Source organism: Somniosus microcephalus, chromosome 33 (genome assembly GCF_052327205.1).
Source record: "Somniosus microcephalus isolate GS21.2 chromosome 33, FLI_Smic_1.0, whole genome shotgun sequence".
Classification (NCBI taxonomy): Eukaryota; Metazoa; Chordata; class Chondrichthyes; order Squaliformes; family Somniosidae; genus Somniosus; species Somniosus microcephalus.
This window is the reverse complement of record NC_141019.1, coordinates 28571235-28591740: the sequence shown is the minus strand read 5'-3', so window position 1 is coordinate 28591740 and position 20506 is coordinate 28571235. Positions and strand designations below refer to the sequence as shown.

At 44.7% G+C, this 20506-nt stretch overlaps 1 protein-coding gene across 2 annotated transcripts in view; it reads left to right on the top strand.

Moving 5' to 3' along the window:
• The window catches only part of ikzf4 (IKAROS family zinc finger 4), a 129685-nt gene that overhangs the window by 69616 nt on the left and 39563 nt on the right, over positions 1-20506 (top strand). For both annotated transcript variants that reach the window (XM_085972819.1, XM_085972818.1), the window contains exon 3: positions 8116-8220. In XM_085972819.1, the coding sequence (XP_085828945.1) occupies positions 8116-8220 (105 nt within the window). The remainder of the gene's footprint in view (positions 1-8115; positions 8221-20506) is intronic.

The window sequence follows — 20506 nt, the reverse complement described above, 5'->3', positions numbered from 1 at the left end:
TAACAAATTTCTGCAAACCCTTTTGGAGCGGGACATCAGGAAGTCCAGAATTGTTTGACTGAAGTTCGTATCATTTGCCCTCAATCGGGAAGAGTTTTTTAACCCAGGTTAGAACTGTTTCCAAATAGGGCAAGAAGGAAACTCTGCCAATTCAGCTTTTGTTTACAAGTAAATCTCAAATTTAGCAGAATGAACATAAAGAGCAGGATTCGGCCCTTCGAGCCTGCTCCGCCATTCAATAAGATCATGGCTGATCTTCTACCTCATCTCCGCCTTCCCGCACTATCCCCATATCCCTCGAGTCCCTTCGTATCCAAGAATGAAAAGAATTTTTTTTGGTGAGATTTAATTAGTCCGATTCTACTAAATGTAGAGCTGCGAGTGTAATAAATACTGGCAGGCTGCGACTGCCAAATGTACTGCGGTGCTAAAACTTGGCAGCTGCCACTCTACTTGGCTTCTGTCATCCTGCAGCTGTCTTGCTTCCCTTGCGCAGGCTTTCCTCGGAATCACCTGGGCTGCTGTTTCTGCTCTGATCCAATGAAATTTAAATTTTAAAAATAAGGAAGAGGGAAGAGAGTGGAGTCAATTCGACAAATGTGCAAGTACACCCCACTTGGCTCAATACCCGATTTGAGCGATGCTATGTAGGGAATTGTTGAGGAGGGAATGCGGAGCTCCAGGCAAAGGGGGAGGCATTATTGGCCGTTGCTGTACACTGCCTTGCGGCTGAATTTGTTTTGACTTAACTTTTGCGAAATGTTTTCCTTATCTCTCACTCGGCCAAAAAGCTTATCCTGAAGAACATGAGTTTCCTTGCAGGATCTGTTCAACAAAATGAAACTTTACGTTGCTGACAATACTGTTAATTGTCATAATTTTGGACCAACAAGGTTCCATTGTACTGCGATAATATGGTCATGATTTACTCCTGCACCACATAACAACAGTTCCACACATTCTCCCCATCCCACTCCAGAGGTGGGTAGCCAGTTTACTTCCCCCCCCCCCCCCCCCCCCCTGTCCATCTATGAATTCTTTCATGGCTACAATCTGGGAAATAGGTGAGAATGGACTGGTGGAATTGTCTTTTATTCCTTTACCCTGATTGGAATCTTAAACCTATACCCTATAGATTTGTGATGTGGCAAGTTTTATTTTCTCAAATTAAACATAGGTATTATATTACTTTGCAGAAAGTACAGTGTTGATTTTTTAAAAGATAGTGAGCAGTGAGTCGCCCTCCCTCCTTTAATCATCTTTTCGATCTATTTAGATTCTGTAAAAAAATCTTTTAAAATATCATGAAAATTTGAGGCACCTCAACAGCAACTGCTTACATTTATACGGTCCCCTTTACGAGCAGGACCTGTTTCTTGTAATCTCTGCCATGCCGATGTAACCTCAATTCCCTGTGTGTCCTTCGTGTCCACATTTTGGCTGCCACTCCAGATCTGAGCCTATCCCTTCTATCTCCCTATCTTTTTTTCTCTTGGGCCCTTCTCTCCTATCTCCTCCCTTCCTGTCGCCCAATCGTGGCAGCTTTACCTTCTCTCTCTCCTCCTCCCCCCCCCCCCCCCCCCCAATTTACCCCAACTCATCTCTATCCCTCTGCCTTCCTACTCTCTCGCCACTGTTCCAGCTATGAATCTCCCTTGAATAAGCGCGCAGCTATCCTCTGTGCCTCTCTTAGCAGTCTCCAAAAGGCCCATCGAGGCGCCCATCCTTGGGAGCAGCAACCCCAACTGCACTTCTCGTTTCATCCTCTCTCTCTGTGACATTCCTGCACAGTCTGCCCTCTGGGGGCTAACCTCACCCACCACCTTCACATCCCACTCGCCCCACCCACCGCTATCTTAGTGGATCAATCACTGACTCTCTCTGCATTTCCCTCTAGAATGCCTGTTCACTCATGCACACAAGACACCCTTGTCATCCACGACCACCTTCTGCATGATTGCATGGACATCCTGGCTTTGACAGAAACTTGGATCATGGTTGGCGACATTGAAGTCTCCCCACCTGGATAATACTTCCACCACCTGCTCTGCCCAAACTACCATGATAGTGATATGGTTTTTCTCACCAAATCACACCGTGTCCCTCATACTCCTCTGGCACTTCTCCTTTGAGCACCTCACGTTCCACCCCTCTCTCCTCCTTTAAAATCTCCTCCCCACCCCAAGTTTCTCAGAGAGATCCTCCGCCTCTGCACTGAGCAGCTCCTCATCCGTGGCAATTTCAACCTCCATCTCCACTCCCCCTGCCCTCCCTCCTCTGAATTCACTGCCCTTCTGTCCTCCCTAACCCACTCCCTCCATATAAACTCTCCTACCCATATTCACGGCCACTCCCGCAACCATGCCATCTCATGCAATCTCTCTACTCCCATGGTCTCGATCACACACAAGACCAATTTCTGACTACGTCCTCGTATCCTTCGCCACCCACATCTCGCTACAACCTCCCAGCCCTACTTCCTTCTGCCTTTGCTGCTTCCCCCCCGCCCCAGCCATGATCCCATGTCTTTCTCCAGGTTCTTGCCCAACTTCCTTCTTTGCCCCCCCCCAACCCCCCGAGCTTATAGCGTCCATGCGATGCACCTCCTGCTCCCTTGACTTCACCTCCGCTAAACTGCTGATCATGCACCTTCCTCTCTTGGAGCCCTATGGTAGCTGACATTGTAAATGGTTCTCACCTTCGGTACTGTCCTCCCTTTCAAAACTGCTATCGTCACTCTTCCCTCTTCAAAAAAAGCCACCCTGGACGCTTCTGTCCTTGCAATATATCACTCCATTTCCAATCTCCCTTTCTTCTCCAAAGTCCTTGAATGTTTTGTTGCCTCCCAAATGCATGCTCACCTTTCCCACAACTCCCTCTTTGAATCTCTGTCAGGCCTCCACCCCTGCCGCAGCACTGAAACAGCCCTAACCAAAGTCACAAATTACATCGGTGACTGTGACCATGCTGCGTTATCCCTCCTCGACTTCACTGCAGCCTTCGACACGGTGGATTACACCATCCTCCTCCAATGCCTCTTCTCTGTTGTCCAGCTCAAGGGGACTGCCCTCGGTTCCACTCTTACCTATCTGATTGTGTCCGGAGTATTTCCAGAAATCGTTTGTGCCCCTGCATCGTTATCTCTGGTGTTCCCTAAGGATCTATCCTTGGCCGCCTCCTCTTCCTCATCTACATGCTGCCCTTTGGCGACATCTTCCACATGTGCGCTGACGACACCCAGCTCTATCTCTCCACCTTTCTCAGCTGCTTGTGTGTTGCCAGGCTGCTGGCCCTCCTTTAAGTCCCTCCATAAAACCCAAATCTTTGATCAAGCTTTTATATCTTCTAATATCTCCTCCTTTTGGCTCTCTGTTCATTAGGTTTTTGTGACGTGCTGTGGGATGTTTTATATAGTGCCTTTAACCTAGAAAAATGTACGTTATTGTCATATCGAGCCTTTAATGTAAGGGGAAGACTTTCCACGGTGCTCCAGAGGCGTGGGGAAAACAGAAGAAGGAGATTGGGAAGAATAACCAAAGGGATGATGGGCAGGTGGGACTTGGTGCAGGATAGGATATGAGCCGCAGAGTTTTGGAAAGAGTTGGAGTTTGTAGAGGATTGGCGACCAGCCATGAACTTTGGAGTAATCGAGTCTGGCGGTGACAATGGCCCGAATGACCGTTTTAGTGGTGGGTAGGCTGAGGTATGGGTGGAGGTGGAAGTAGGCGATTGTTGTGATCGAGAGGATTTGGGGTTGGATACTTGGCTCCGGGTCAAACTGTATGAAAGGTTGTGAACAGTCTGGTTCAGCCTGGAATAGTAGCTGGGGAGGGGGATGGAATTGGAGGTTAGCTGGAGAAAGTTGAGACATCCGAGACTGGATATCAAACAAGCAGTCTGACCGCACAGAGGCAGTAAGGCGGTCAAGAGAGGTGGTGGAGATGTGAAATGAGGTGGTATCGGAGTACATTTGGAAGCTGACCCATCATCTGTGAATGATGTCTGCATGGGGTAGTATGTAGATGAGGAAGGGGTGGGGGACGAGGATGGATCTTGGAGACTCTGGCGGTGATTCCGTAGGAGTGGGAAGAGTAGCCAGTGCTGGAGATATTCTGGCTACGATTGGAAACTAAAAGTGAACCAGGCAAATGCATTCCCGCAGAACTGGACAGCAAAGGAGAAGTGTTGGCGAAGGATGGCATGGTCAACTGTGTCAAAGACTGCGTAGCGGTTGAGAAGGGATAATGCATCAAGTCACTGTCATTTTCAGGGTTGTTTCTCTGTGCCCTCAAATTGAACCCTTTTTTTGTGTGGAATTGAGAACTGAAATCCTGTTAAATTTCCTAATCTAAGTGACACCATTGCTGGATTCCAATGACTAGTTTTTGCTAAAGTTTTGACACTTTGGACATGTTTATTTTGAGCCAATGAAGCAAAATTCGTATGGTGTCAATTTGAGTGTTTCAGCGCTAGGCTTTTTGCAAATGTTGAATTTGAAGTTGTTGCAGGACTTGGTTTAAGGCAGAAGAGGGAGGTGACTTAAGGTTACGGTTGTGCAAAAAGAAAGCTGCCGTTGTACAGATCTAGTTGGATTGAAGGACCTCGTCTCTCGTTCTTACTTTTAGACCTTTCTTATATTTTTCATGTTCTTTGCTGACCCCCTAGCTCTCCATGTCTTGTCTGAATGTTCAGTTTACATTTGGTTACTTTTTTTAAATTAATTTGACCGTTTACATTTAGGTACAACGAGGCCGGTCTGAAGGTGGTGGCTGCTGTATATTGGCAGGTTGTGCGAGCTGTTTCGCGTCTGTCTCCAGAAGCTGGTGGTTCACTTAATTAAAATTAAAAGCAACCCTTGGAGTGAAGAATTCACTGGACTGTGCCTTTTCTGTTTAAAATAAAACTTATTATGCCATGGTGTCAGGAATCAAAAGGAAAATAATGTTGTGGAATGAAGCTTGTCCACTGCATTGTAGTTGCCGGTTTTGGAGATGGCAACTAAAGAACTGGTGGAGATTTTGGGGGGTGTGGTACAAGCAGCTAATTTATGATCCACATCATTTTTTTTTTTTTCCCCCCTCTATGGATTTAAAGGTCACGAGTAGTATAAAGTTTGCCCACAAAGGCATAAGCTGTTTCAGTAGATTATCCTACTGTCCAGGTACAGTGGATTGCCAAGTAAGTACAATCAAATCCGAATAAGCATTTGACAAATATAATAGCAAAATACTGCGGATGCTGGAAATACTCAGCAGGCTAGGCAGCATCCGTGGAGAGAGAAACAGCGTTAACGTTTCAGGTCTGGGACCCTTCATCAGAACTGGAAAAAGCTGGAGATGGAACAGATATTAAGCAGGCGCAGAGACAGGGGGGCATTGAAAGAATATACTGTGCTTTTGAAAGAGGCAGGAAAGATAAAATGTTGCAAATGGGAGTGGCAAAAATCATACTGCATGAAAAATGGGGGGCAGGGATTATTATCTGAAATTGTTGAACTCGAACTCAATGTTGAGTCCGGCAGGCTGTAAAGTGCCTAATCGAAAGATGAGGTGCTGTTCCTCGAGCTTACGTTGAGCTTCATTGGAACAATGCAATAGGCCGAGGACAGAGAGATCAGAGTGGGAGTGAAGCAGTGAATTAAAGTGACAGGCGACCGGAAGCTCAGGGTCACCCTTACGGACTGAACGGAGGTGTTCCGCAAAGTCTCTTCCCACCTACATTCGTGACTCTTCCGATGCCCTCCGTCACTTTAACAGTTTCCAGTTTCCTGGCCCCAACCGTCTCCTTTTCACTATGGACGTCCAATGCCTCTACACCTCCATCCCCCACCAGGACGGCCTTCGGGCGCTCTGTTTCTTCCTTGAACAGAGGCCCAACCAGTCCCCATCCACCACCACCCTCCTCCGCCTGGCTGAACTTGTTCTCACATTGAACAACTTCTCCTTTGACTCCATTCACTTCCTCCAAATTAAAGGTGTTGCTATGGGAACCCGCATGGGCCCTAGTTATGCCTGCCTGTTCATGGGATATGTGGAACATTCTTTGTTCCAGTCCTACTCGGGCCCCCGCCCTCACCTTTTTCCGGTACATCGATGACTGTATTGGTGCCGTTTCCTGCTCTCGCCCTGAACTAGATAAGTTCATTCACTTTACTTCCACTTTCCACCCTGCCCTCACCTTCACATGGTCCATCTCCGACTCTTCCCTTCCTTGACTTCTCCGTCTCCATTTCTGGCGATCGGCTTTCGACAAACATCCACTACAAGCCCACCAACTCCCACAGCTACCTGGACTACACTTCCTCCCACCCCGTTTCCTGTAAGGACTCTATTCCATTCTCCCAGTTTCTCCGTCTCCGCCGCGTCTGTTCTGACGATGCCACCTTCCATACCAGTGCTTCTGACATGTCTTCCTTTTTCCTCAACCGAGGATTCCCCTCTACCGTGGTTGACACGGCCCTTGACCGTGTCCGTTCTATTTCCCGCACTTCTGCTCTCACCTCTTTTTCCCCCCCCCCCTCCCAGAACCACGATAGGGTTCCCCTTGTCCTCACCTTTCACCCCACCAGCCTCCACATTCAACGGATCATCCTCCGCCATTTCTGCCACCTCCAACGTGATCCCACCACCAAACACATCTTCCCCTTGCCTCCCCTTTCAGCATTCCGAAGGGACCGCTCCCTCTGCGACACCCTGGTCCACTCCTCAATCACCCCCAACAGCCCTTCTCCTTCACCTGGCACCTTCCCGTGCAAGCGCAGGAGATGCAACACATGCCCTTTTACCTCCTCCCTTCCCACTATCCAGGGCCCCAAACACCCCTTCCAGGTGAAACAGCGATTTACTTGTACTTCTTGCAATTTAATATACTGTATTCGCTGCTCACGATGCGGTCTCCTCTACATTGGGGAGACCAAACGCAGATTGGGCGACCACTTTGCGGAACACCTCCGTTCAATCGTAAGGGTGACCCCGAGCTTCCGGTCGCCTGTCACTTTAATTCACCGCTTCACTCCCGCTCTGATCTCTCTGTCCTCAGCCTATTACATTGTTCCAATGAAGCTCGAGGAACCGCACCTCATCTTTCAATTAGGCACTTTACAGCCTGCCGGATTCAACATTGAGTTCAACAATTTCAGATAATAATCCTTGCCCCCATTTTTCATGCAGTATGATTTTTGCCGCTCCCATTTGCAACATTTTATCTTTCCTGCCTCTTTCAAAAGCACAGTATGTTCTTTCAATGCCCCCCTGTCTCTGCACTTGCTTAATATCTGTAACATCTCAGCTTTTTCCAGTTCTGATGAAGGGTCCCAGACCTGAAACGTTAACTCTGTTTCTCTCTCCACGGATGCTGCCTGGCCTGCTGAGTGCTTCCAGCATTTTCTGTTGTTATTTAAGCATTTGACAAAGTTTGATTAATACTTGTGTGTATGATCAATATTTCTGTGTGGAATTATGCAAATTGACTGATTTGCAAGATTTGTACCTCCGTCCAGTAAATCAGTTACACTGCAGTGGAATCTAAATAAGAAAAAAAAACCTTTTACAAGCAGCTATTAATGAGTGTGAAAGATAAGCCACCTAACGTGCTGCAGTGAAATTGGCCAATGCATTTCGAATATATCAAGTGAGCTGAGCATTTGAGATGCTGAATTATGTTAAACCTTGATCAGTATTCTGTATCTGAGTCTCCGGCATGCATCAGACATTCTCTACTGGTACTGTATAATGAGAGTGACTGGGAAGTGTTTGGTACATGGATTATCTGAAATTAACTGTACAGTACAGGCTTTTGCAGGGATGGCATTGACTAAATATCAAGAACTGCTGTATAATTTTGAAAATGTATTGCAGTTGTACTGTGTATTTGTGTCTCTATCTGACGTGCTGTAGAGTCCTCGGGATCTGAACTTGATTTGAACTTTTAAGTTTTTGAAAATTCATACTGTTGATTTTGTGTTGCAAATTGCTGTGAGAATGCCAGTCATTTCCATCCTTGTTAATTTTTTTTTTAAAAGTCTCTTCCACAGTCCTAAATCGAAAAGGTGAATTGTGTTTCCAGCGATAAATTACCGTCTTTTCAAACAGAAAAATCGTTTTTCTTTTCGTACAGGGAGCGGTGACTCTTCAATGGACAAAGAGTTCTCTGGGGCGATGGTGGGTCCCACGGTGAGCACACCCAACAGTCAGCACTCTTCACCCAGCCGTTCTCTGAGTGGTATGTCTCTATTTTCCTTTTGTAAAAACTGTGCACTGGTTTGACTCATTTAACCCTGTTATTTTTCGGACCAATTAATCTGAATACAAGCCAGAATTGATTAGCTAAGAATGACTATAGAGAAACTGGTTCTAGTTTATATTTTCTAACCTTCAACATAAACACATTTCGGAAACATTTTTGCAGTATTGATTTGGTAGAAAACCTGTCTACTTTGCAAGTGTTTAAGGAAATTCTCCACTGAAATATTTAATTCTAACAGGAGGTAGTTTGTGTTCATACAATCCTTGGCATTTTCAGTAGCTGTACCAAAATCTGCAATTCTTGGCATACATCTTCGGTTTTCCGAACGTTTTCTAGATCAAGTTTAAATTTTTTTTGGTGGGAAAGACATTACTCTGTTGAAAGTATCACTCTTCTAACTGGATGAGAAGTTAGGATCTGTCTCAAATGCCCTGAAGCAAGACATTAAAACTTGTCTTGGTTGTTTTCTTTAATGAAAGATTAACTCATTTTTTATCTGAGACTGTGTGGAAGTCATTTGCTATTCGTACCGGTCCTCTTAAAGGAAATCGTGGGCCAGAATTTGCTGGAGTGGAGAATCTTAAGGCGTGCCCCGCAAGTTGTGTTTTTTCCCTCGCCCTTCAGCTCGAAAAACAATTTAGCGCCGCACATCGCTGGAAGTACAAGTTGGCAGTTGCGGAAGTTGGGACCTTGAGATCCTGGTATCACGGTGAACGACAAGACCAACAGTCTATCTCCTTAACCAATTAAATTTAAGGATAGAGAGAGGGACAGAGGAATGAAGGAGAAGGAAATAGGAATTGGAGTGAAATTAGATACAGAAAGAGAAATGGAGAGGGAAAGAAAGATTGTTTCGAGAGAGAGAAATACAAGAGACACAGGAAAACAATACATTTTTAAAAACTCTATGGACAATTTACTATGTGCAGGAGTGAGACTCCACTGTTTCAATTGTTCCCTTCCTGAGCCGGAAAGCTTGAGTGGCATTGCAGGGGCATAAATCTTGTCATTAAAAGGGCCCATACGTCATTAAATATTAGCCCTAACTTTCTGCGGTGAGTTTTATTCATATTTACGGCACAAATGCAGCAATTTCTTGAAACTCACGGGGCGGTTGACTGTGAGCTCTGGTTTGAACAAAGCTAAACGGTGGAGTATCGCAAATCATCCAGCAATTTGTGATGATTCGCAATTCACGCCGCAAATTAGTTTTTTTTTTTTGCGCGCACACAACAGCGTGTGCATTTAACTCGTCCTTATTTTCCTAGTAAATTCTGGGCCAATGTGTTTAATGCAGTTTAACAGAAACATTGCATTTCTGTAAAGGAATCAATTGGAATAATTTAATTTACTTGCGTGCCTGTGTTCTTTACAGTGATGCAAAGCCTTCTGGAACTCGGCAGACAAGTTTGCCTTGCCTGCATTTTAGAACACAGCCTCTACAAGGTGGTGCTGGGTGTTCCGTGCCTGAATAATTGAAGAATAGGCAAATTTAGTGCTTATTTTTCATGTTATTATTTATTCTGCTGTACTTTTATGAGCCCCATTTTCTAATTTCTCCAGTGCTGTATTGAATATCCAGCCTCTGTACAACACCTTTCTGAATGTCAGCGTTGACACTTTTACACGTGGGGCTTATTTAGTTCAGATCACAGCAGAGTGTGCCCATGCACTGGCTTCCTGCATTTGCAACACTAAATCTGCCTCTTTTCTGGTGGTAGAGTTGTAGACCCATGAAGAAATAGATTTACTATGGAATAGAGAGGCAGATTTGGCAGTTTAATTGTGAGAAACTGGCAGATGGAGTGCTGACCTTTGATGATCTGATCTAAATAAGCACCAGTGTAAAAGTGCCAAAAGTTGCTGCAGTATCACCACTAACTATTGAATCTTTTGCATAATAATGAAAAACAAGAACTGTACAACACACTCTGAAACCTAACTACTGTAGCATACAGCCCAAGTGTTCCAGGTGAATTTTGATCTGTTGTGCTTCGGGAGTTTCAATATGTACTCCAAATTGTTAGTCCTAAGACTCCTTTTTGGAATGACAGGAGCTGGGGGATAAAGCAAGTCTGAAATGCTTTGTGTCTTTTCACACTTTTTGCAATTAGATGGATTAACATCTTACCGTATTTTAATGACATAGTTGAACTATCAAAAGACAATAACCTGTTAATTTATCTGATTGAGAAGTGTGGGAGGACATACTAGATTGAAACTCAATTAATTTCAATTCTTGAAAGCCATAATGCTGCATTAAATCATTAATAATGGGGCAACTGACTTTTATGGCAAATAATTGCAGGAGTTCTTGTGGCATCTGAGGCCTGATCTGTAATCATGGCTTGTTTCTTTCTCTCCTTTCTGTGTGTGTATGTGCGTGTGGTAACCATATCTTGTTGGTAACTGCACTCCTTTCCTTGGTTGTAAAGATCTCAAATTTCTGAGGAATGCCTGGACATGTCGTGAGTATTTCCACTGGATCGGAGAAAGCCAAGAGGAAATTTAATAGAGATTTCTAAAATTACGATAGTGAATAGGAAAAGACTATTTCCGCTGGTTGGGGAGTCGGAGTGAACTCTGTAAAGACTGAGAATTAAATTCTGGAATCCACAGAATACATGGTTCGAAAACCGTCATCAATTTAAAATCATTACGAAGAGAAGAGAGAGGTTAGGAGAAATTTCTTCTCGTCGAGGGCTGCTGAAGCAAGAAATGCTTTGCCACAGGGAGTGGCTGTGGTAGAACCATTGTATCTTTTAGGGGAAAATTGGATAAATACTTGAAGTAAAAGAAGATGCAAGGCCATGGGGAGAGGATAGGACTTTGGGATTACATTTTGATTGCTCTAGCAAAGAGCTAGCACAAACACAGTGGGCCAAATGGCCTCTGGTTCTAGGGTGATGGAGGAGGATTAGGGAGAAATTGACCTAATTTCCTTGTGGTTTTGAACGCTACAGATTGACATCCAGTGCAGTGTTTTCCCAGTCCTACAGTAATGGAGGCGTAACTGATTTCCTAGCAGAAGCACTAAACTTCTTGATAACAGAACCTAGAGCAAATATTATGATTTATTGCAAGAGACTGTTGTCTACAATAATCAGCGATATGTCCGAGAGGTAAATTTCACTCTCTTCTCGACCATCTTTCCCAGCTATCTTTTGACTGTCCAAAACTTGGATAGGGACGGGGCTGTACTTGGAAATGCTTTGGACATGAAACGGGCTGCATGTGCACAGTTTCATTAAAGCAGCTTGGAAAACTGATGGGTGGCTGCCCTACTCAAGGCTGCAACTGTTCTACATCATCATTCCATTAACACGAGCCGTAAAATGTCATGGTCAATCTGTTGAAGGTTTAGGAAAAGTTTGAGATTTCTTAGCTTTTGAGCGCCTCGGGTGATTCTCTTCTACCTCCAGTTTGTACATTTCCAACTTGTGCTGACCCTGACTTTTATCTGCTCCCATTTTGCACATTGCACTTCATTGCTGCTCCTGGTATTGGAATGCTCTTTTGTCTCTCGGCTGTGCTAGCTCTTTTTCTGGCAATATATTTGCCATATTGCCTTTCTTTCACCTTTTTAATAGTTTGGATTATGAGTAATCTATTTCAGCTGCCATCAATTATTACAATTTCTACGGTTTAGAACCATGTTTTCTGTGGATTCCAGAATTTAATTCTCAGTCTTTACAGCGTTAACTGATCACAGTTGGGTTGGCAGTAGATGTCCTACAATTGGTGACTGCAACCTCTTGGCCACGTAGAGGAACAAAAATCAGCCAGGGTTCTTACCCCAGATTGCTATACAGTGACCTCTGTTGGGAAGTGTTTGTATGCGTATGGTCAGTTGAAGACCGAATTGGGCTTGGCTGTGAGTGATTAGCCTGCCAACACCCATTGTTCAGGCTCACACATGAGGAATTAGCACTTCTACAAAGGTAGCAGAGGGTGACTGCCATCCATAGAATGCTATCTAGCAGGGTATCTAGTCTCTTCGCCGGGAGCAAGCGCAAACAGCAGAGGGAGCGCACGTCAACCCAAGCACCCCACCCACCCGCCCCTTCAACCACCGTCTGCCCCACCTGTGACAGAGACTGTAGGTCCTGCATTGGACTCAGCAGTCACCTGAGAACTCATTTTTAGTGTGGAAGCAAGTCATCCTCGGTTCCGAGGGACTGCATAAGAAGAAGAAGGAGGTAGCACGGTGGCATAGTGGTTAGCACAGTTGCCTCACAGCGCCAGAGACCCGGGTTCGAATCCGGCCTCGGGTGACTCTCTGTGTGGAGTTTGCACATTCTCCCCGTGTTTGCGTGGGTTTCCTCCGGGTGCTCCGGTTTCCTCCCACAGTCCAAAGATGTGCGGGTTAGGTTGATTGGCTATGATAAATTGACCCTTAGTGTTAGGGGGATTAAATGCGTGGGGTTACGGGGATAGGGTGGGATATGTGTTGGTGTAGGGGTTACGGGGATCGGGTGGGATATGTGTCGGTGCAGGCTCGATGGGCCGAAATGGCCTCTATCTGCACTGTGGGGTTTCTGTGATTTCTGTGATTTCTGTATCTAGCAGGAGTGAATGGCCTCTGGAGGGCAGGGGAATTTGATGCACAAAAAAACCCAATTTTTCTCTCTCTTTAAATGTTTGCCTGTGTAAAATGCATGGTAGAGCCACCAGCTTATAATATCAGGCTGTGGTGGTTAACTATTACTGACAAACGTTCTACCTTTTTATATTCTCAGTAAGTTTTATATTCTCAATATAAGTTTGTAAAATGTAAACACTGGTTAAAAGCCAATGCCGGAAAACAAATTGCAAAAGGCATCTGCCATAACTGTGTATCCCAACACAAGATCTGGTTTCAAATGGCTTAATTTAAAAGTCCCATGTCTCATAATAGAGGTTTTGATGCACAGTAAAGTGTGAGCACCTATACCAGTGTGGCTGCCAAATTGAAGGTTGACTGGTGCTAGGAGAATTCCAGAACCAAATATCCCAGGGCTTGTCATTTTTTTGAAAGTGTGTGCTGCTGTTAATCTGACTTTTGGATCTTGACAGGACTTCTAAAGGGAGGGAGGGAGGGAGCCGAGAGCAGCTGGATTGAATGGAGCTCTGGTGCTGGATGTTTGATTGCCATCTGCTATTTTCAGTGTTAATACAGCAACTTTGCACCAAAATGTTAGTAAACTATTATTGGCCAGCTTGCTAAAAATAAAAACTTTGGACCAGTCTTGCATACACTGGGGCCACCGCCTTCCCATTGAGCCTTTCTGCCCCTTGGGAGTTTTGGGGTCTTTGATGCCTTTTGCATCTAATATTGTCACATTTACATCCACATGTGCATTTGCTATTGCAGGTTTAATATGCACTGGGGTTTTTCATGTCAGAAGTGGCCACTTGGGATTTTCAAGTCTTTGTTGCTTTTTGTGAATTTTTTTTTATCATCACTGCCGAGCTCGGTGTTTTATTAATGAGCAGGACATGCCTTCAAGGTACAAATAGAATGACTTATCACTCTAAGCAATGACCTATTGGAACACCTGTGAGTACAGTACGAAGCTTGATTCAGCATGCATAAAACAGTTGAAAAAAGTCCTTGTAAGAAGTCTTCCCAGGACTGTGGGGCATTACAAGCGCCATCAGGTCCCAGCAAGGCAGACTGGGGCAACAGTCATTCCTTACTATTTGTCCATTGCAAATCTAACCCTGAAAAAGGAAGGAGGGAAGCTTAAAAACAGTTAAACTGCAATCAGTCCTAAGCTTAGACGCGAGCTGTTACATGTTTGGGGGTGGGGGGGGAGCCCAAGTTTTAATGGCGAGATCTTGCTAGAGTTGGAATGATGCGTTCTGTCAGGAGCATCTCTGCGAGGCATGGGCAACACTGGAATGGTTTACGGTGGGGGTAACAGGGGAAGGGAGAAACATTGATCCATGTGGAATAGCCATGCCTCTCTGTAGCAGGCTTTACCTGAATCCCTTGAGTACTAATGAAATTCTGGTCATAATGGTTTTTGTGTAATACATTTATGTTCACAAATGATGCACGGTGTATATTTTATAACTAGCACATTCCCCATTGCATTAGTCATGTTGATTTGGAGGATATGCTGGGAGTGTGCGTCTTGCCTTATTCATCTTGATGGGCGCATGGGCTATGGGCAGTTCTGATTGTGTTGTTTTGAGAAATGGATACAGTCTAAATTGTGGCACTTCTGAGCATGCCAGTTCGGGCCAGGCTTGCAGCATCAGTGGCGAGTATGGACCTGGCATTGGAAGTCGGGGGCTTCCTGCCCCAATTAATCACCAGAGATCGTTTCCCCCGACTGCCCTCTTTCTCCTTCTACTCAACTTTCCTTTCTTCTCATCTTTCCTGATGTTCTCCTACTTGCATTTTCTATTTACCTTCTGTTATAAATCTCATCATCATCAAGAAACTACTCATGAAATAATGCTGGACGGCCAGCTGGTGGCACCATCCAAGGAGAATAAATACTCTGGCGTGGGCCCAGCTTTCCAGGGACATTTTGTAAGACGAGGAACTAGTGAAGTACAACTAGACCTCCATGTTCTGAAACAAGTTGATTAAAGCCTTGCTTTATACTCAAACCAAGTGCGTAGTGAGTTTTATTACATCACCTTCTCTCCAGTTTTTAATTCTTGTAGTTTGCACTGCAGTTCATCTGTGTTTTTAGTTTTGGCTTGTCCTTTTCTGCGCTGCCTTTTGTGTTTGTAGCTGAAGTCGCCTTGCTTTCCCTACATGCAGTATGAGGCGTGGTGACGTTTTTTTAGGTCTGTTTCCTGAGTGGCCCTGTTCTTTTTTGGCAGTAGCGGGGAGTGATCCTGGTAGTGGGAGGGGAAAAGTCCAACCCTTTGAGGGGGAAACTCTGGATAGGCCGGGAGGAAAGCAGCAAAATTGAAGTGCCTCTGAAAGATCGCAAATGTGCAGAGAATAGAGCCCAGGCTGTACATGCACGAAAGAGGAAGGCCAGGTGAAGAAAAGATGAAGTTGCAGCAAAGGAAAAAACATTAGCACTTTTTTTTGCAAAGAAGCAATAGTGTTAGAATGTGCAATACCATACAGAACTCTGTATTGATAACTTTCACCATTTTAGGAGGAATTTAAAATATTTCTGTTATAGTCAGCTGGGTCAGAAATTAAAACGACAGCTGGTATCATCTCGAGAAACGGAGTTCAGTGAAGTGATTGGTTAAAATAGTAGCCTTTCAAAAGGGTTGCATTTCTGTGAGATCTGCATTTCCGAAATCGGCATAAGTTTTTTTAAATTTCAGCTAATGAGAAAAGAGGGACACTTGACTGCCGTGAATGAATGGATTTAATTGCCATGCAGGACCTTTGTGCTAATTTCCATCTCCCAAATAAATTGTGTACCTGCCATAGAAAAGGCAAACTGGTCAGTAACCATTTTATTGTAGCCGTCGTTCACTACATACACATGCCCCTGCTCCAGCTAAAAGTCTTTATTAAATCACTTTTCCCACTGCTTTAATGTTGTCAAATTTTGTCTGAGAACGCTCCTGTGAAGCACCTTGGGACGTTTTTCTACGTTAAAGGCGCTAGCTAAATGCAAGTTGTTTATAGTTGGGAATCGCCAGTTTTCCTGCCGTAGTGGTGGAGTAACTTTGAGCAGCTGCTTCGTCTGCTACGAGTTATGGGCCCAGATATTTGGGTCGGGGGCTTCCCGCGGGTGCCAGCCCCCGATCTGCACTTACCTTGCACACCGGCCGTTGAGCTGTGGGCCCCCGTGGAATTCCGATCCGGGGCCTGTTCCAGCTGCCGGCGTGCAGTGCTTGCGTATCCCAGGGGCGCAGTTAGTTCGATGCGACCCCTGGGATCATGGGGAGCCAATCGGAGCAGGGAATGCTCCATTCATAAGTCTGACAGGAAGTGCTGTCAAGACTTATAAATACTACGGCCCCAAAATAGCACTAAATCTTCAAATAAATTTTTTTTTAAATCACATTTTTTAAATAAACTATAAATTACATGAAATAACTTTTAAACAATAATTTAAATTTTTGAAAAAAATAATTTTATTTTCTAACGGGGCTAAAAATAAACTTACCTTGCTTTAAAGTATTTAAAAATAATAAACCTGTGGAAAAAATGTTTTAATTTTAATTAATTCACCACTTACTTGTAAACCAGTGTGCTGTAGTCGTTGTCTTTGTGCATCCTTTTGGAGAAAGTGTTGCTCCTTTACTTTAAAGGTATTAAGGGTTAATCTTGGTTAACTAAAGTAACTAGTTTGCATAGCGTACTGGAATAAGAAAGTCGGATGCGAGTATCGAGGGGAGGTAGTGTGGTATGTTGGAACCCAAGTGTGTCTAGTATGGAGGGTATGATGCTGGTCCATGCTCCTACCCTTTTCCTCCCCCCTTCCCACATTGAGTTCCTTGTCTCCATCATGCTGCCTACCTTGGGGGCAGGGTGCAGTGCCACCGTGAGGAAAACACAATTGGAGCGACAGTCGGCCTTTGATGTGTCCACGTATTGTGGCCATTTTTTTGAACAGCATTGGTTGAAGTCTTTGAGCAGGTTACCCACCTTGAGGATGGAATAGTCATGGCCAAAGCATGGCAAATCTCATACGTGTGCAGTTATTTGTTAAATCTGTGGCGCAGTATAAACGGCAGATTCAACAGCAAGGAAGCTGGCACATATTCTGTGATGTAAATGGGTGTGGGTTTGCTTCAACTCCCAACCTGTTCAAATCCAGACCACTCTGATTCCTGTTTTTTGTTTAAGTGGGGTTAGAAGGTTCCGGCACCTAAATCTGTGTCCCTCTTTTTGATTACTGTAGGCAAATTGTGCTTCAGCAGAAACCCTAATCTACCCAGATTGAATTGAATTGTGCGCTGTAGTCACTCTATCAGACAGTAGGCAGCCTCCCTATTTCTGAGCTTTAGAATTGGTTGCTGGGAGCTGCACAAAAGCAGTCTTGAGGTGATGTGCTTGAATTGAAGCTGGTGGCCTCCACTCGGTTCCTTCCTGAGATGATCCAGCTATGATGGAGGACCTTGAGGGGAACTGCAGGTACCTTTCTGCTCCAATGTCATCTGTTCTGTCCCCAAATGCAGGTACGAGGGATTGTATTGCTATGTAGCCACTCTTATTGATATTTTCTCTTTCCTCCTTCCTCCTCTTTTCCCCCCCCCCCCCGCCCCCCTACACACACAACGCGATGCATTAGCCATTTCTGATCTGCTTATCAGCATTAACACATTTTGTGAAAGCGACCCTTCATAAAGGATCTGAAAGGGTGACACCAGAGAGGTGGGAGGTAATTGATCTGCACTTCTTTGTAAACGGCCTGGTTCAGATATCCTCTCCATCGCTACTACAAATGTCACTGTGTGACTGGTTGGTAGGAGGAATGTTTGTTGTGGGACTAAAGGGATTGTCATGCCACCCTAGTTACGTCTCCACCTCTGCTTTGATATTAAAATCTCCTGATAAATGGTCCCTATTATTGTATTTTATAAAACATTTAGGTTTAAGTGCTGGGGTATTACTGAGAAATGTCCGAGCAAACCACAAGAATTTCAAATCTGACTTCTTTCTCACTGATTAAAAGGATTGTTATTAAATACAGTGTAATCCGCTGGAAGATTTATTCCTCTCCTTTGGTCAGCCCATTTGTGGAATACTTTGTGTTCTCTATGGAATTTCTTTCTTTAAAAGGAAGTTTTACTTTTGTGTGGTGTTGATGCTTATGTAGGTCATTTTAGAGTTGTATGTTTATTGCGTAGATTCTGCCTATACGTTAGTAGCTTGCTTCTGGGGTTGGAAAGGAAAAACCTACAGGGCATGTCTTCGTGTGACCAAATGGTGCTGCTAGATTCCTTTTTCCTCTTGCTCATTTTCTCCCTGCCTCTCCTGAAAGTGTTGGCTTCTTGTTGCGGTGCAGTTCCTTTGGCACTGATCGCCCTCCAGTACCTGATCGAAGTAGCCATTTAGTTTAAGCCTTGATGACGTGTGTTGGCAGGCAATTCAACCACGGGGGACATGTCCTGTATGTCTCTTCCTGATTGAGTCCTCCCCTGATGTTCATGTACACTTCCAGCAGGGATGATCAAGATGGGAATTAGGAGCAACAACCTCGTTTCTCCCCCCCCCCCCCCCCCAAACCCCAGCCCAGCCAATTGTAGTACCCTGCAGTGAGTTAACTAAGCACAGACCAGCTACCGAACCTGTGATGTTGCTGATCGGTTTGGCTTAGCTATTCACAGGATAAACTGGAGCCATCAGAGATGCCCATTAACTTAGTAAGAATTTTTAATTCTTTTTCATCACTATGTACCCTTCTCTGGGAGCACAGCACAGCCCAGCAAATTGCAAGTCTCTGCAGTTTTGTGCTGTGGTGCCCTATGGCGACTCGTGCCTTTTTTTCGCTTCTCTTTAGAGAAGCTTCTGGGGTTGACCTCTACTTGATGGCTTCTCTTAATTGCACAGCAAGATTAAGACCTTGACATTAAGGGATTTCCATGCATGAACCTGGTCTTTACCAGACCCATGATTCACCAGGTTAATACCTGGAATGAAGAGGCATCGTTACGATGAGAGACTGGGTAAAATTGGGTTGTATTCCTTAATGATGCAGATTACGGGATGATCTAATTGAGGTGTTAACAATAAGGGAATTGATATGTATAGGGGAAGACTTTTCCTTCTAGCACAGGAATCCAGAGCAAGGGGACATCATCTTTAAATTAGAATTCAGCCATTTAAAAGTGAATGCAGGAGAAAGGTCTTCACGTGGTAGGTTGAGAGAATTTGGAACGCACTAGCCCAGTCAGATATAGATGCAGCATCAATTGAGATACTTCAGAAGAACGGGTTTTGAGGTATATGGACCGGACAGGAAATTCAGATTAATGCGAGAGCTGGCACGGTTAACAAAATAGTGAGTAGGCTCGATGGGCCGAATGACCTACTCTGTTCCTATGCTCTTGCCACTCTGTGGCGCATTGCATTGGAGCACCAGTACATTGCAATATGCTGCCTTTTACATTTCCATAAATAGCCATTCTACATGTGTAAGCTGGGACAGTGAGCGTCGGGACACCATGTGGGGTTTCACACATGAGCCCAATCCTGTCCTTACCTTAATGTACAAACGCATGTACTTTCCAGCCTCCTCCGAAAAGCCCGGAGATACTCGGGCTGGTTATAGTGGTCCGACTACTGACCAGGGATTGAACCTTGGCACCTTCTCAGTTTGTTTGACTTTACTATGCAACATGGTGCAAATACCCAGAAGCATTCGAGGATGCTCACAAATTGTCACATTTTGATCAGAAAATTTAAAGAAAGACTTGCATTTATAAAGCGCTTTTCATGACCACCAGATGCCCCAAAGAGGTTCACAGCCAGTGAAGTACTTTTTGAAGTGTAGTCAGTGTTCTGATGTAGGAAATGCGGCAGCTAATTTACACACAGCAAGCTCCCACAAACGGCAATGTAATGATCACCAGATAATCTGTTGTTTAGTGATGTTAATTGAGAGATAAATGTTTGGCTAGGACACCGGGGATAACTCCCCTGTTCTTGAAAATGGTGCAGTGCGATGTTTTATGTCCACCTGAGCGGGCAGACGGGGCCTCGGTTTAACATCTTAGAAAGACGAAAAGTTTAATTGGTAATGGCATCAGAAAAAAATTGCTTGGGAACCCAAGACTCAACAGTTGGGTGCTCAAAATGTAGCGTCTTGTTTCAAGTCCTCTTCAGTTTGAATAACTGTTTGTCTGACCTCTATCGGCGGCAGAAAACTTTTATGGTGAAGATGTTCCACTTACTGAGAGCCATTTACTGTGTGGAGAGGTCGTCGCTGATTGGTGCATTGCTGGCTGCTGTTTACTAAAGTACGTGGGGACGCTGTAAATGGCTTTTTAAATGAGAGTTTGTAAAGCGGTTTTCGCTGCTGAGTAAACTGAAAAGTTTTGACGGTTATTCTGCACACTGGTGCAATTAAATCAAAGTTGTCATTCTGCTGCACTTGTGGGTACAGTACCAGGCAGCATTCATGCAGGGCTGAGTGCAAGGCACATGTATTAAACAACCCATTCATCCCATTATAGAGGAGCTGGGGAGGGATCCACAAGTGTGTGCTCAAATGGCTACCTCGAGTGTGCTTCACCAGGCTCCTGTACTATACAGCGTTCTGATGAAGAGTCATCGACCTGAAACGTTAACTCTGTTTCTCTCTCCACAATGCTGCCTGGCCTGCTGAGTGTTTCCAGCATT